The sequence below is a fragment of the Dasypus novemcinctus genome, chromosome 13 (assembly GCF_030445035.2).
Source record: "Dasypus novemcinctus isolate mDasNov1 chromosome 13, mDasNov1.1.hap2, whole genome shotgun sequence".
Lineage (NCBI taxonomy): Eukaryota > Metazoa > Chordata > Mammalia > Cingulata > Dasypodidae > Dasypus > Dasypus novemcinctus.
In genome coordinates, this window is record NC_080685.1 from 32,163,287 (window position 1) to 32,177,999 (window position 14,713).

The following is a 14,713-nucleotide window of genomic DNA, read 5'->3' on the forward strand; positions in this document are numbered from 1 at the left end:
TGGTGCCCCCTGGGCTGGCTGGAGGGGGCAGGGAGGGAAGGAGGAGGGGAGAGGGGAGCCAGGCGGGAACAATGCTGGCCCCCAGCCAGGAGCTGGGAGTGGGGAAGACTAAGAGGAGAGGAAGGGAGAGAATGGGGGGTGGGGGAGAGAAGAGAAAAGAACGGCCAGATGGAAAGATGGAGAAGGTTTTCCCACCTGGACACCCACACTACTCCTGTGCCCTTAGGAGCCACAGCTACAGCAGTAAGGACTTAAGTGAGCCTTCAGAAAAGACTTCCCAGGGGGAATGGGCTCAACCCTTGGGAAGGGGCGAGCCAGGGAGTGCTGTGGTGCTGCGAGGTCTCTCCTCAGTCAATCCTGGGCCTCAGCTGGAGACCTCGGTCAATCCTGGGCCTCGGCTGGGTCGGCTGGGTCGTGGAAAACGCTCTGCCCTGAGATTGGACAGGATGACCTCACCCGTCTGCCTCTGCGTTGCTTGGTTGCTTTCTGAGTCAGGAGCGGTGATGCCGGAAGGGTGATTGCAGGGTAGTTTCACTGGAAGACTTAGCCTCTATTTGCGGCTGTGAGGAAGGGGGCTGGGGGCTGGCAGAGGAGGGGCTGGATTAAGGTGGCAAAAAAGGGGCTGGCTGTGGAGCCCGTCTGGGCTCTGGGACTGAGGGAGGTGTGGGAACTGACAGTGCTTGGCACGTAGGAGGAGTGGCTGGATGGAAGGATGGAGGATGCATGAGGGACGGATGGAAGCGTTGGGTCAGGGATTGCACTGGCCCTGCTCACCATGGTGGATGTTCGACAAAATTCGTCGGGGTAATAAATGGTGCCAATCTGTCCACGGCTGGGCAGGCCTGGGCCCTGCCTTCGTAGGCTAACAAAGCGAACATGATAACGCTGAAAACAGTAAGGACCGCAGGGCGGTGTCCGACCCCTCCTGGGTCTCCTTAGACTCAGGCATATCCCTGGGTGGGCTGAGGTGAGGCTGGGGCCTGGGTGGGGCCTCTGAGGACTCTCCAGGGCCCCTCCCCCAAACCGGGCCAGGGGAGGGTGGCTCTTCCTCCCCAGCAGCTCTGGACACCCCTACCCTCAGGCTTCTGCTGAAACCTTAGCCCATAATCCCCCACCTGGGCCCAAAGGGCCCCATACCGGTCCTGGCCTCCTAATCTGCAACCGAGAAGAGGAGGGAGGCCCAGGGCGGGGCAGAGGCTTGCCCTACTTCAGGGGGAGAGATGGAAGTTAGAGCACAGCAAAGACCTTTCTCCCCACACTGAAGAACCCACTCCCTGTTGGAGAGAAAGAGGGTGGGGTGTGTGCGTGCGTGTGTGTGTGTGTGTGTGTGTGTAGTCTAGCTGTACCGGAACCCAAGTAGCCCCCTCCTGTATGACCCATGATTTCCCTGGCAGCTGAGTGACCCCCAGCTGGCCACACCCCTTTCTGGTCCTCAGTTTCCTCTCACACAAAGGAGAAGCAAGATTCCCAAGGCCCCGGGGGGCTCTGTTCTCTGGCTCTAGAACTCCCAGCTTCTAGGATTCCCCTCGGGGCTGCGGGAAGGGAGGGCCCCTGGCGAGAGCCCCGCAGCTGCCCGGGTGCTCCAGGCTGAGCCAGCAGCCCCAGCCGCAGCCTGGCCGACACCTGCTCACCTCAAGGGGCAAGGGTGGGAGCTGAGGCCAGAGTCCTGGACTCCCCCGTGGCTCCCAGCCCTGCTCTCCTCTCTGCTGTTCGGTCTCCCCCACTCCTGCACGTGGCTGGGTCCCTGTGGGGAAGTGGGAGAGGCTGGGCAACCCTGTGGTTTCTGGGGTGCTGCGCAGGGACAGAGGTCAGGCAGACTCGATGAGGGGGCAGGAGAATGGAGGAGATGACTTTTAAATAAAGTCCCTTCCAATTGGAGGAGTGGGGGCTGCGCTCCAAGGGATAAGAAAGGGACCAGAATGTCATGGGGTATGAGTGATGGTCCAAGAAGAGCCCATGCGCTGAGGTTAAACGGGGTCAACCCTGTCTCAGCCCATCCCCTTCTGTGCCAGGGACGGGCAAGGGGCTGCCCCTACCATGGGGAGCAGAGCGATAGATCACAGCGATCACAGCAGCTGCGGGGAGCCTGGGAGGAGGGGCCCCAGGTGGTTCAGCAAACTGATGGGAAATGGGAGTGGAGAGGAGAGAACTTTTGACCCCCCCCCCCCCAAGGAATAAGCCAAAGGAGGGGGCCTGCCTCAGGCGAGGATATTCTGAGAATTTCTCTTCCAGGGGAGAGGGACCAGAAGAGGCCGAGAGCCTTGGTCCTTGGACTTTCCTGGTCCAAATGTTGTTGGAGGAGGAGGAGGTTAGACACAGGAGAAACTTCCTAGGGGCTGGAGCCTGAACAAGAGAGGAAGGGGGCTCTTCTAGGTACCCTCTTTCTGTGGGAGCAAAAATGCTTACCCCGAATCAAGGAAGCATAAGAACAGACAGCAAGGTGATCTGCCCAGTGGCCGGAGGAAGGGGAGGCTGGACCCTGGGAGCAGGAGGCTGGGAGATGGGGAGGAAGGGGCAAGGCCCTCCGGGGGCCTGGAGAGGGAGCCCTTGGCAGGCCTGGCTGGGGCGGGGGCGCTGGGGGCCTGCCAGCTTTCTGCCGCTGCGGGGAAGAGCCCAGCCCAGAGATCCTTATCCAGGGCAGGAACAGAACTGGTTTCTCGACTGGCAACGCCAAGGGGGAGGAAGAGAGGTCAGGAGGGCAGTGCCCGGCCCCGGCCCGAAGAGAGGTGGGAGGACCTGCACAGGGGACCCCCTCAGGACCCTCACGGAAACAACCCCCCGGGGCCACCATCGGCATGGCGTCTGCATCACATCTACACGTGATGGATTCACTTTATGACCAGAATCACCCCCCATTTCCTCAGACCGCCCTCTGCTGGCCCCCCACCTTTCTCTGGTAGGCCTGGCCCAGCCACCCACCCTCTCTCTCACTTGTTCATCCCACCCCCACCAATGCCTGAAGACTGCCTAGATCTGCCACTGCGGGGAGGGGCAGGGGAGCCAGGCGGGAGGTGGGGACCTGGCGTCTCTCCTCAGAGCCTGCTCTCTTTCATCCCCCGCCACAAAGGACCCTGCGGCCCCAAGCCCATCCATCTTGGCCTGTGGTGTCCATCGGCAGCCCTTTGTCAGGACCTGGGGTCACAGGACCCGGCCGGGTACGCCCCCTCTCCCCTGACCCCCACCCCTGGGGTCCTTTCTTCCCCCTCCTGCCCGCCCCCCTGAGGCATCTCAGCCCCTTCCATCAGGCTCTCCCTCCCTCCCTCTGCTGCTGGCCCCTCCGGTTTCCTCCCGGCCCCTGCCTCTGCCCCGCAGCTCTCTCCATCTTCTGGTTTGTGGGGTCTTCCGATCTCGGGCCCCCCTTCTGCTACGTCCTCCTCTGTGGATTCCTTGACCTTGGTTCTGCCCACCACACGTAGGTGGGCTGCAGGGGGCCTCACAGGCACGCCTGGGCCAGGCTGCCAGAAATCTCTCGGTTTTAACGTCACTGGGCCTTCCAGCTCCAAACTCCTGTCTCTCGTGGGGAGTGCGGGGCTCATGTCTGCCTCGGTTTCCCTAAGATGTGGGTGCGGATTCTCACAGCACCTGCTGTATATATACATGCTCTATACACGGCTCCCCCTCAGTCCCCGGGGAGTCACTCATCATCCACGCCCCTCCTCGTCTTTGTCCTCTTTGGTCCTCCTGGTCTGCCTTGCAGGATGGGGACTCAGTGGCCCAGGCCCGGAAGCTGCCTGAGAGGTGTCAGCCCCCCTTGTAGCTGGGCCCTGAGAAGCCTGGACTGCAGAGAAAACTCTGCCCAAGAGAGCTCACAGAATGCTCGGGGCGGGCGGGGTGGCAGAGGACGCCAGTGTCTTTCCTCCCAAGGCATAGGTGAGTAACCGGGACCCAGGTAGCGGAAGAGGAGCCCAGGACGGCCTCCGGGGTGGGAGGGGACACAGCAGAGATTTTCTCACAGGCTGGGCCAGGCTGGGCCATCGGGGGAGGTGGCCCCTCCCTGATCCAATCTCCCCGCAATTCCCTGGCGTAGGCTGGCGGGCGGGAAAGTGCCGGAGGAGCGGGGCCAGAGGAAAGGGCCCAGCCAGGCCATCCATCGGGTCAGGGGTGGGGCACTGCCTCCAGGGAGCCCCCAATCTAATGGGGAGACCCAGCTCCTGCCATCAGGGATCCCCTGGGGAAAAGGAATAGGCCTCCTCTCTCTCCATCTCAGCAAATATTTTCCTGAAGGTGATTGAAACTAGGCAGAGAAACAAGAGCGCATGCTCAGGACAGACTGCCACGGCTCCAGCCACCAGGGCCTAGGGAGGGGCGGGGAGAGCTTGGAAAAAGGTTTCTCCAGGAGTGGAAGTGGGGAGTCAGATTAAGGTGGGAAGGGGTGGGCTGGGAAGCTGGGAAACCTGGATGGGAAGGAGATGGAGCTGGGGGGCCAGGGATGGAGGGAAAAGGGACAAGGTGATTTGGAAAGGAAAAGAGGAGGCAGAGTTCAGGCTGAGGAGTTAGAATTCTCCTGGATTAAAACAAACAATAATTATTGTTTTAAAACAAACAAACAAATAAACCAGGCATCCAGAGAGACCTTTCCGCAGCCACCAGCCACCCAGTGATGGGAGCCCGAAGCCCGCAGCCACTCCCTCACCCGCCACCTTAGGCGCCACCCAGTCTTCACCTTCCACCATATTTCTCTCCACCTCCCGGCCTCCCCTGGCTCTTCCTTCATGCCTTCCTGCCTCCAACCCATCTCCAACCGGGAACCAAAGGGAACTCTTCAACACATGTTTTGAAATTCTTCAATGGCTTCTCATTGCTCATTGTAGAAAACTGTAACAGGATTGAATATGGCCAATGCATAAAAGACAGATGAGCAGAACCATAGATGAGGGAGAGATCAATGACCTTGTCTGAGAACCTTGATCTAACCACACCTGAAGCTAGACCCAGCTGGAACTTTCCAGAACAAAAGCCTTTAAATGCCATTATTTTGTGTTTAAAAGCAAAAAACTCAAGGCTCAGAGAAACTAATAAATTTCTCCAAAGTCATAAGAAACACGTGATCCAGGCCTTGCCAACCTCTTATACCACACTGCCCTCCTGGCACAAGGACCTGGCAGCCCACAGCCTTGCTTGCTGCCTAAGGGCTTTGCCCTTGTGATTCTGGCTGCTGGAGCACCTCTCCCTGGGCTCTCCACCTGGCTGATTCCTCCAGGCCTCACCTCCAGCGCTTTGTCCTCCAAAACACCTCCTCACCTGACGCCCCCACCCCACCCCCAAGCTCCATGACGTCTCCTGTCACTTTCTGTTCTCCACGGCCCCCCACTTCCCACCCCCATTCTTTTCCTTCATATCACTTACTGCAATAGGCCATCCTATATTTATGGGTGCATTTCTTTTTTAATTGCCTGCCTTTCCCATTGAACAGCTGTTTTCCCTCGCAGGCCGCATGAAGGCAGAGACCTTGCCCATTTTATCCATTACTGTGTTCCCAACATCTGGCAGGGTGCTTGGCTTCTAGGAGGTTCTCGAGAAGCATTTATTCATGAATAAATGAAAGGGCCCCTTGCCACCCCACCCCCACTTGGAGAAGGGAGTCGCCTGCCCCTGGACTCGGGACACGGTCTCCTCACTCCCTGGCCCTGGGCTGCAGCATGTGGCCTCTCTGTGGGCCAGAAGTAGGAGGCCCAAACCTGGCCCCAGGGCACCCTGGTCTGGCAGGGAGAGGAGGCTCGCCTGCACACACAGAGGCTGTGGAGTGTGACTGCTGGCTGTCAGCGCTCAGGAGGAAGGAGAGGCTGCTTGGGGCTACGTGAGGAGCTAGGATTTGGGGAAGAGCTGGGTGCCAATTGGGCTGCTCTACCATCCAGGGAGGGGTTCAAGCAGAGGCCTGCCAGGAGGAGAGCAAACAGTGAGGGGAGGGGGCCACGCTTTGAAAGGCCTCCTAACACCAGTCGGGACTTTATTCTAGACAAAAAGAGGAGATGCAGCTAAGATGAATTTTATTTTGTTCTGTTTTGAGCAGGGAACTGCCAAGATAAAATTTATGTTTTAGAAAGCCTCCTCCCCTGGCACTATTGTGAAGGATGGACCACCGTTTTCTGAGGGCTGGCTATCGCTAGTGTTACACGCTTAATGAATTATTTTACCTGATTCTTACAACAGCCTCCCGGGGCAGATGTTATAAAGACCATTTTATAGATTAGATTACTGAGACTCAGAGTGCACTTCTTTGTTTGAAAACTGCTCCTTCCCATGGGATTCCAGGGGGATTGTCAGTCCCTTGCCCCACTTCTCCCTGGGCCGTGGGCATGGCGTGAGGCCCAGGCCGACCAGGTGGGCCCCTTGCCCTGCCAACAGCAGCTAGTCCAAGGGATGCTCGTGTCGTGGAATCCAAGCAGGACCGAATCGAGTCATTCTAGGATGTTGAAGGTGTGGGCCCTGGGAGAGTCCTTTTTGGATCTCAAGCTGAAACCATGTAAACTTGGTATGTCAGAAGCCAGTTCCCATGACTTGTAGAAAACTGTAACAGGATTGAATATGGCCAATGCATAAAAGACAGATGAGCAGAACCGTGGACGAGGGAGAGGTCAATGACCTTGTCTGAGAACCTTGATCTAACCACACCTGAAGCTAGACCCAGCTGGAACTTTCCAGAACATAAGCCTTTAAATGCCATTATTTTGTGTTTAAAAGCAAAAAACTCAAGGGCTCAGAGAAACTAATAAATTTCTCCAAAGTCATACAACTAGTAAATGGCAGAACCAGGATTTGAATCCCTCTATTTCATTCCAACACCTGTACTCATTTCACTCTATGCCATGAGAATGGAGAAAACGTAGGTGGGCACAGCAGACCAGAAGCTGCTGCTATGTCCAGTCAGGTGAGCAATGAGAAGATTCTGGTCCAGGGCAGTGGCCTGGGGAAAGAAGGAGGTTGGAGAGAGATCATGAAGGAGTTTGAGACTACTTGGTATAAAGGGTGAGGACACAGGGAGATGGGGGGGGATTTCCAGGGGCCTGGAAGAGCCGGGAGTCGGGGCAGAGGGGAGCATGGATGGTAGCAGACAGGCTTGTCTCTCTCCACCAGGCAGATGAGACCTCTGGCCCAGAGACCTAGGCGGAGCAAGGGCCAGCTTGTGGGTGTCGATGAGCTCATGTGGGAAACCGTGTGGGAGGTCAGGGCCAGGCCTGGAGTCACCCAACCTTGGGGCTGGAGGAGAGAAGGAACAATTGAAGAACGAGGAGAAAGCTGTGTCACCATCATGGAAACGTGGGCGGGGAAGGCGGGGCTCGGGCTGAGAGGTCAGGAGGTGACAGCCCTGGGAACTTTGGAAGCCAGAGCATGGGACCAAGGAAGTAGAGATGATGCTCATGGATTCAGCAGAAAGGGAAGGGGTGTTGGTTATAGGGTGAGGGAAAGGCTTGTAACTCAAATCCACGTTTCTGAAACATCACCTCTTTCCCACATGACTCTTCAAAGGCAAAGTTGAACTCAGGTGACTTATCCTCCCCCATTCCCATTGAACCAGAAACAAGTTTTATTTTTTAAAATGTTTTAATAAAATTAGCAAATAAATATTCTAAGTTGTAAAGACTACAGGAACAAAGAGTAGAAGCCAGAGGGCCGGTCTTTTCTCCTTTGGCCCTTAAGTCTCCCCACAGAAAGAGAGACCCTGACTTGGGGCTGGTGCTGACCTCGGGGTGGGGGTGGGGGCTTGGGAGTGAATCTGGAATGGGAAAACTGGGCTCTTGCAATCCCTCCCTCTTTGCTGGTGTAGGGGAGGGGAGAAGGGGTCAGAAAAATTAAAGACCTTGCAGGAGGCATCCCAGTGAATCCCAGAAGTGACCCGGGTAAGGGGAGAACTAGTCTAGAAAGAGGGGATGGGAGGGAGGGTAGTGGCCCACGGGGCGGTGAGGCAGGGTGGTGAGCGTGGGCTGGGGCAGGATGAGCAGCCCTTGGCTGCGCGCCCGCTCACTCTCGGACGTAGACCCTGGTGCACACAATGTCATCTGCTGTCATGGTCTGGAAGGACAGAAGTGGTTGTTAAACTGGGAGGCTGCAGGGGTCCTGTGGCTTTGGAGGCGGCTACTTTGCTTGGTTTCCAGCTCCTTCTTGGCTCAGGACCAGTAGGCAGGAGCGGGCCCCAGAATGCCTGGGCACCACTGAAGGGAGGGTGGTCATAGAGTCCCAGGGGCCCTTCCTATCCCCTCCCCCAAGTCCAGAAGATCCCCCAGGAGAACCGCTGGGTCCCCTCAGTGCATGCCCCTGCCGATGGGCCAGACAGAAGGTTCAGGATGGTAGGCACACAGTATTTCGCTGCCAACTCATAGGTTGGGAGCCTTTCACACACAGAAGGGGCACCATTTCTAACGCACACAAATGCAGTGTGAGGGAAAGGGATGGCTTTGTCCTGCCCCCACGGCCCTACCGAGAGAGGGAAGAGACCAGCTCTGGTTGTTGCTGAACCTCCTGCCCCCTGGAGTCTCCCCAGCTCATGGCCCAAGGCAGGATGGGGTCAGCTCCTAGCGGGGAGGAGGCAGGGCTTACCAGGATCAGCTCTCCATCATTGGTCAGTTCTCTGGTCCAGGAGGTCTTGGGGCCTTCTCCCTTCAGAAGTCTCTGCTCACAGACCAGTTTGTTCTCTCTCTCCCATTTCACCAGGCTCTGAAAGACAGAGGTGGTCAAGGGCGCAAGGCCCATGGCAGGGGCAATGCCACGGAGGCTAAGGGCTAGATCCACTACCACCCCCCGCCCCCCACCTAGGGACCTCTGCCTCTGGTGGAAAGGATCTAGGAAAGACCGGAAAATGGGGTGCTGAGAGGACGAGCACTGGCCCTCACCTTACAGGGCCTGCCATCCACAGTCTGCTCCTCGAACTCTTCCCCGACCGTGAAGTTGATCTCTGTGGTGCGCACGGTGGTGGAGGTTTTGATGTAGAAAGTGTCACCCTCCTGTTTGATCTCCACTGCTGGCTTGGACGCCGCGGCCACAGCGATCTTCCTCAGCATCACATTCACCCCTGCGGGGAGAGGGAGAGGTTCACCTTGAAGGGGGCTCCAGGCACCTGTCTCACACCTTCCCCCTGGGGACGTGGGTGCTGGTGAGGGGGGGTGGGAGTCTGCCGGGGCATCCAGGAGAGTACCTGGGAGGAGACAGCAGGCCGTGCTGCCGGGAGGTTGCTGGGGTGTGGGGAGGAGGGGCAGGGCAGCTCTGCCCTCCGGAGGCCCCGTTCCTGGCTGACCCCCACCTTAGCGGGTCAGCAGGTCTGTATGGGGCTCCCCAAGAGTCAGCTCCTCGAGTTCCCAGAGGCAGCTTCTCCCCCACGCCCCTCACCCCATGAGCATACTCTTCTCGCCTTGGCTCTGTTCACCTATTGCCCACCCTAGATTTAGGCTCTCTGATGGAGGGGGTCCTTCAGGGTCACGGTGTCTTCACACCTGCCCAAGTGTAGGGCAGACCCTCCCCAGCCAGGCCCACTGCTCATGTCCTGGGAAGTAGGGGCCACCCCCTTCTCTGCCCTACCTCCTCCCACCCTACCGCATCTGGGGTCAGGAAGGCCTTCATTTGCCCAGTCTCTGCCCCTCGGAAAAATGAGAAGGAGCAGGGGTTCTCAGTGGGGGAGTGAGATGAGGCAGCTGTTTCCCTCTACAACAGAGGTTCTTAACAAGAGGTCCGTGAGCTTGAACTGAAATTCAAAAAAAAACATTATTCTTGTGGGGGCGTGTCGGTGCGGGTGTGATATACTTATTAAATAATACACAGTACAATGTGGACTTAGTAAGGGGTCCACGATTTCCATCTCAACAGCAGAGGGGTCCGTGGAGCAAAAAAGGTTAAGAACCGCTGCTCTACAAAGTGGCCAGCAGTGGGGCCGCCAGAGGCTTTGGCGTAAGAGCCATTAGGCTATGATTTCCACCTGGTTCAGTTCCTTCCTGGCTGGGTAAGCTTTGGCAAACGGTTTAACCTCTCTGAGCCTCGTTTTCCTCCTTTTCCTCAATTGTAAAATGGAAATAGCTTCCTCAAAAGCCACAAAGGGTGTCAGCACACCCTTAGTTTCTCAGGGAACAGTTGCTATTGTTTTTATGGATGAAAGTGTAGTGTTAGAACAACCCAATATCGTTCAAATATGAAGGCACTGTACTGTGCCTTATAATATAAGAAAAACTCAGTGGAACTCTTGCCCACCTGTCAGGCGGCACAGGGGGCTACAGAGTTAACATTAATTTAGCGCCACCAAAAATGCATCACTATGCACTTCCTCACTCGCTATCTTTACTTGCATCCTTCTATATCTATACCTTCACGTTCCTACCACACACCGCATCCTGATTACCCCAGGTATCAAGCATATTAAGGTTAATGGAGGACGCAAAAACTAATTTTTCTAGACCTCTCCTAGAATTGTCACCCTAATGATTATTAATTTTCTTTGTTTCAAACGGCATACAAGCTGTGAGAAAAACCCTTTAAGGGAGAGGCTGATTTGAGATCGTACGTCTCTAGCCTCCCGCCGGCGAGTGAAGCCCCTTTTCCTTCCTAGCCTCCTTCGGTGGGCCTGACCGCTCTGCGCGGAGTGAAGGGACCCAAGGAACCCAGCCGAGGACCACCCTGGCCCCTCTTCAAAAGCGAAGGCGGAGGGAAAGCCAGAAGCGGGCTCAGACTCCTTGCGCACCTGCCCTCCGGAAGGCTCCCCCAGAGCAAGGACAGGATGGGACGTTGCTCCTCCTTGCCCTGATGTGTCCGCTGTTCCAGGGCCACACGTATTCCACCCACCTCAGCTGGTCAGGCCTTCCCATTCAGCCTCTGTGAATTCGGAGCCCCTGTTCTCCCTCACCCCCCTTATCCAGATTGGACCTTCTCTCTGCTCCCCAGGTATTAGGAGGGGTGGGGAGACAGGAGAGAGAACCCCTGTGGCAGGAAGACCAGCAGGCAGGGAGGCCCCTCTGGCCAGGGCCTCCACGTCCCTGCCTCACCTTACCTGGCTTCCCACCTTGAACTGGAGCACAATCCTTCAAGGAAGCCAACGGGTGGAGACAAAAGGGCCAAGCTGGCCTGGGTCAGGCGAGCGGGATTCCCGTGCCCGTGGCTGGGCCCACACCAGGCCCTCCTCCAGACCTGGGTTCTGGAGAACCACAGATGCTCTCTCCTCCACACCGATGCACACCCTCTGCTCCTGACCCTTGGGAGACCTAGGAGCCCTGCTTCCTGGCTGCTGATCTCTTGGGACCAAGGAGAACTGAGTCAAGAGCCCAGGCCTCCTCCTTGGTAAAGGAGACGCACACCACCCCATCTTCTGGGATGCAGGGACTACTTCACTCTTCGCTGCTACCTTGGAAGTCCTTCCTGCTTTCTAACACCTGTCTTTCCTGTTACAGTAGCAGAATCTGCTGTGCCATGATCATCACACTGGATGGCATAAGTATCCTCAAATACCTGAGTACCCCTAACCAGGAGAGGGGCTCAGCCAGTGAATAAGGCAAAGGAGGATGAGAAGACCCCAAGGGCTAAGAATTAACTAATTAGGATTACAAAATTACACAGATGCCTTTATGTTATAAAATAGCCCAAGGTTAATACCTGAAATGACTGAAGCTGGCTAGTAATTCCTATTTATGGCTCCTCTAGCCTTAGGTTCACCCTCGTGTATGCTCACTGTTGTGAGTGGTAACACGCCACCCACCTGTTTAATATCCACGTGGAAAACCTCGTCCGGGACCTCTGCTCCAGTTCTCTCCTGTCCCAGAGTCTTGACTCTCACCCTGGGTTGGTGCCCACCCTCCAACCTGCTCAACCCCTTAACGTTCATTAATTTAGAAACCTGTGCCAGCTCCACCCCAATCACTCAACAGAAATCCTGATGTCATAAAATATTAGAATTTCTGCAGATCCGGGGGGCAGTTTCAGGCCAATGAGGCCACTGTGCTCCTTTGCTAGTGCAAACAAATAAATTCTTTCTCTCTTTGAAACCCGGTGTCTCAGAAATCGGTCTTGCAAGTAGGTGGGGAAGAAGGAACCTGCATTTGCTCAGTGTCAGGTTTCCGTGGAGGCAAGGCTGGGTTCCGAGGAAACGTCCTCCAGCCAGCCCCAGGGGCCTCTGGGGAGCCCCGGTTGTTCGGGTGGGAGGGGGCTGGCCTTGGCTGACTCAGGACTGTGTTTGTCTAAAGGGTCTGTTTTTAATCTGCCCCCCAGCAGGGCCTGAGGAGGGCACGTGGCTCTGAGGGACCCTGCGGGGAGGACAAACATACTGAAGATGGACAGACAACGGGGTTGAGCTTTGGATCTCACACTCCAGCTGGGGCCTGGGGGTGTGCCAGGCCACAGCCTCAGCACTGGAGAGAGGGGCCAGCATCCAGAGAAGATGGGGGAAGGGGAGTGGCATCCAGGCTGCTGAAGGGAAGTTTCTGTCCTTCGGTCTTTAATTTCGGAAACAGCCGGAGCAAGAAGGACAGACGTGATCGCAAGAGATATTGCGGTTAGAATGCAGGAAGGGCTCTTCACACCGAGGAAGGATGGGAATTGCTCCTCTCCTCGCAGCATTTCCAGCCCCTTCCTAGGTCCAGGTCCACTCCCACCACCATCTGCCCCCCACCGGGCAGAAAATGACACGGTGCTTACTCTTAGTGTCTGGGGCTCCCAGACGCCCCCAGACACCCTCCCAGTTGCTGGGCGGCCCTGGAGGCAGGCTACCCTCTATCCCAGTGCCGTGTCCCCACTCAGGGACCCTGGTCCTCTCCCTGACCCTCCAGCCCAGCCCCACCACCCTGCAGGAGGTGGGCGGGGAAGGCTGGGGGAGCAGTCTGGCTGGGTTGCGCTTCTCCCCATCTCTGACCAACGGACCCAGGTGGGCGGGAGCCGGTCTCCCAGAGAGGAGAAAGGAGGGAACCGGGATTTTCGTAAATGGGGGGGGTTGGGGTTTCATACGAAACCATTTGCTGAAGTCCAAGAAAGCGGTAATTATCCAGAGCGATTTTAGGACCCTGGAGCTGCTCGCTGTAGGAAAAGTATTTGTCTCACGGGTAGGGGGTGGGGTGGGTGCCGGGAGGGGAGCAGAGTGGAAAGAGCTGAAAAGGGAGGGGGAGGGGGGCGCTGGGGCAGCGAATCGCCTAGCGAGTAGAGCTCGGCTCAGAGGGCTAATGAACCTGCCCCGGGGATTGGGTTACCGGGGCGCGGAGGGGAGGGGAGGAAGGGGTCGACAGACTTGGGGAAGGAGGCTGGAATGTCCCGAGCGACTCGGCGGGGTAGGCGCCCAGACTCCCAGGCCGGAGGCCGGGTTTGCGACTCTCCCAGCCCGCAGCTTCTCAGCTGCCGAGAGTCAAGTGCTCCGGTCAGCCCCGTTTCTCCCCCCCCCCCCCCCCCCCCCCCCCCAGGGAAACCGACCTCGTGCATCTGGTTTCTACTTGATTCACAGGTTCTGAGTCACCGCAGGAGCTGGCTCCGGGGGGCGCCGCGTGACAGAAAGCAGGATTTAGGCGTCGGGACCCAGCACCCAGGCGACCGGCACGTTTGCCTGGAGATGCGGGCGCCCAGCCTCCCACGCCCTGACTCCCACCGCCTCCCGATCTGGCTCCGCTTTCTTTCTTGTCCCCACCTCGGAGGATCCCGGGGACCCCTCTCACCCCTCTCGGGCGCTCGGAAACCCCCTTACCCAGAGCTTTGAGCAATTCCTCGAAGTTTTCCGACTGGATGATCTTCCAGTTGCCGGAGAAGTTGGGCATGGTGGCGGCGCGGCTGGCGGTCTCCCGAGATCCCTGGGCGGAGCACTGGACACGGAGTTCTCTAGTCCAACGAGACGCGGCCGCCTTCGCCGGATCCTAGACTAACGACCTAAGGGACGTCCCAAGGCAACCCCAAAGCCCGCCTGGACGCCCGCGCGAGTAGCTTTTATAGCCGGCACCCCGCCAGCCCCTGTCCAGGAATGAAGTGGCCCCGCCTCCCGCTCCGCCCCCCACCCCACCTTGGGGGCCCTGCTCCGGGGCCTGGCGTTCCCATCCCCCGGCCCCTGCATCTAGCCCTGTGGGTGCGTGCAGGGTAAGCTGGGGGTCGAGAGAGCTTGCTCCGGTGCCGGTGGGAGGATGGGGAGGCGGCCTGAAGGCCACACTGGGAGTGGGCTGTCGGCCGAGAGGAGGGGGCGCCGGGCCCGGGGCGCAAACGCCTGGGTTGCGTGCCCGGCAAGCCCGGGCCGCAGGGTCACATCTCGGTGGCTTCCTCTCCTCCCCAGACTGATTCTGTGCACTGGACTCCTTGGTGTCGGGCACCTTCCAACCCCACCAGCGGGCGGGCGAACGCCTTGGCGAGCCAGAGCTGGGGAAGGGAACCCGCCGCCGAGACCTGGTTCCTCGGAAGCCTGAACTGGACCGGCTGGGCCGGCTCCGAACTCAGGGAAGCTCAGCAGAGCGCTGAGGCCCCGAGCTCAGGCACCCGGTGAAGCAACCGCGCCCCCTGCTGGGACGGCTCGAAGGGCCGGGGAGGGGCTGGCACCCTCTCCCACCTCCGGGTTTTGGGCCACGCTTGGGCACCCAAGAAGTCCGTCCAGGACGGACGCGTTATTCTTCTTAATGCACTGGGCCGGCCATCCAAGGGTTAAGCAGGAGCCCAGGGCGCAAGGCTGGGGGAGGGCAGAGGTCACAGCCAGTCACTTGACACGAGCTCTTTATTAAGGCACTAGACCCCCGAGGGGGTCGCGATCGGAGACGGGAAGGGGAGGTGGGGGCAGGAGCGCCGAGCC

At 58.1% G+C, this 14,713-nt stretch overlaps 1 protein-coding gene across 2 annotated transcripts; it reads right to left on the reverse strand.

Moving 5' to 3' along the window:
* Nucleotides 1–7,523: 7,523 nt before the first annotated feature.
* Nucleotides 7,524–13,879, reverse strand: CRABP2 (cellular retinoic acid binding protein 2). 2 transcript variants are annotated; one of them, XM_004480596.5, is made up of 4 exons: nucleotides 13,634–13,879; nucleotides 8,829–9,007; nucleotides 8,536–8,652; nucleotides 7,524–8,010 (listed from the first exon to the last, which is right to left on the reverse strand). In XM_004480596.5, the coding sequence occupies exons 1-4, from the start codon at nucleotides 13,701–13,703 to the stop codon at nucleotides 7,960–7,962; spliced, it is 417 nt and encodes a 138-aa protein (XP_004480653.1). In that variant the 5' UTR covers nucleotides 13,704–13,879; the 3' UTR covers nucleotides 7,524–7,959. The 2 variants fall into 2 exon arrangements, with proteins under 2 accessions (XP_004480653.1, XP_071063587.1); XM_071207486.1 differs by lacking the exon at nucleotides 13,634–13,879 and adding an exon at nucleotides 9,526–9,776.
* Between the last annotated feature and the right edge of the window lie 834 nt (nucleotides 13,880–14,713).

What these genes read in the sequence shown, in the direction of transcription:
- CRABP2 (XM_004480596.5), bottom strand. Translation starts at nt 13,703, where the DNA reads ATGCCCAACTTCTCCGGCAACTGGAAGATCATCCAGTCGGAAAACTTC. An exon ending in GGAATTGCTCAAAGCTCTGG is followed by an intron (nt 9,008 to 13,633) that starts GTAAGGGGGTTT and finishes CTCTCCCCGCAG; the next exon opens with GGGTGAATGTGATGCTGAGG. An exon ending in TGGATGGCAGGCCCTGTAAG is followed by an intron (nt 8,653 to 8,828) that starts GTGAGGGCCAGT and finishes TCTGTCTTTCAG; the next exon opens with AGCCTGGTGAAATGGGAGAG.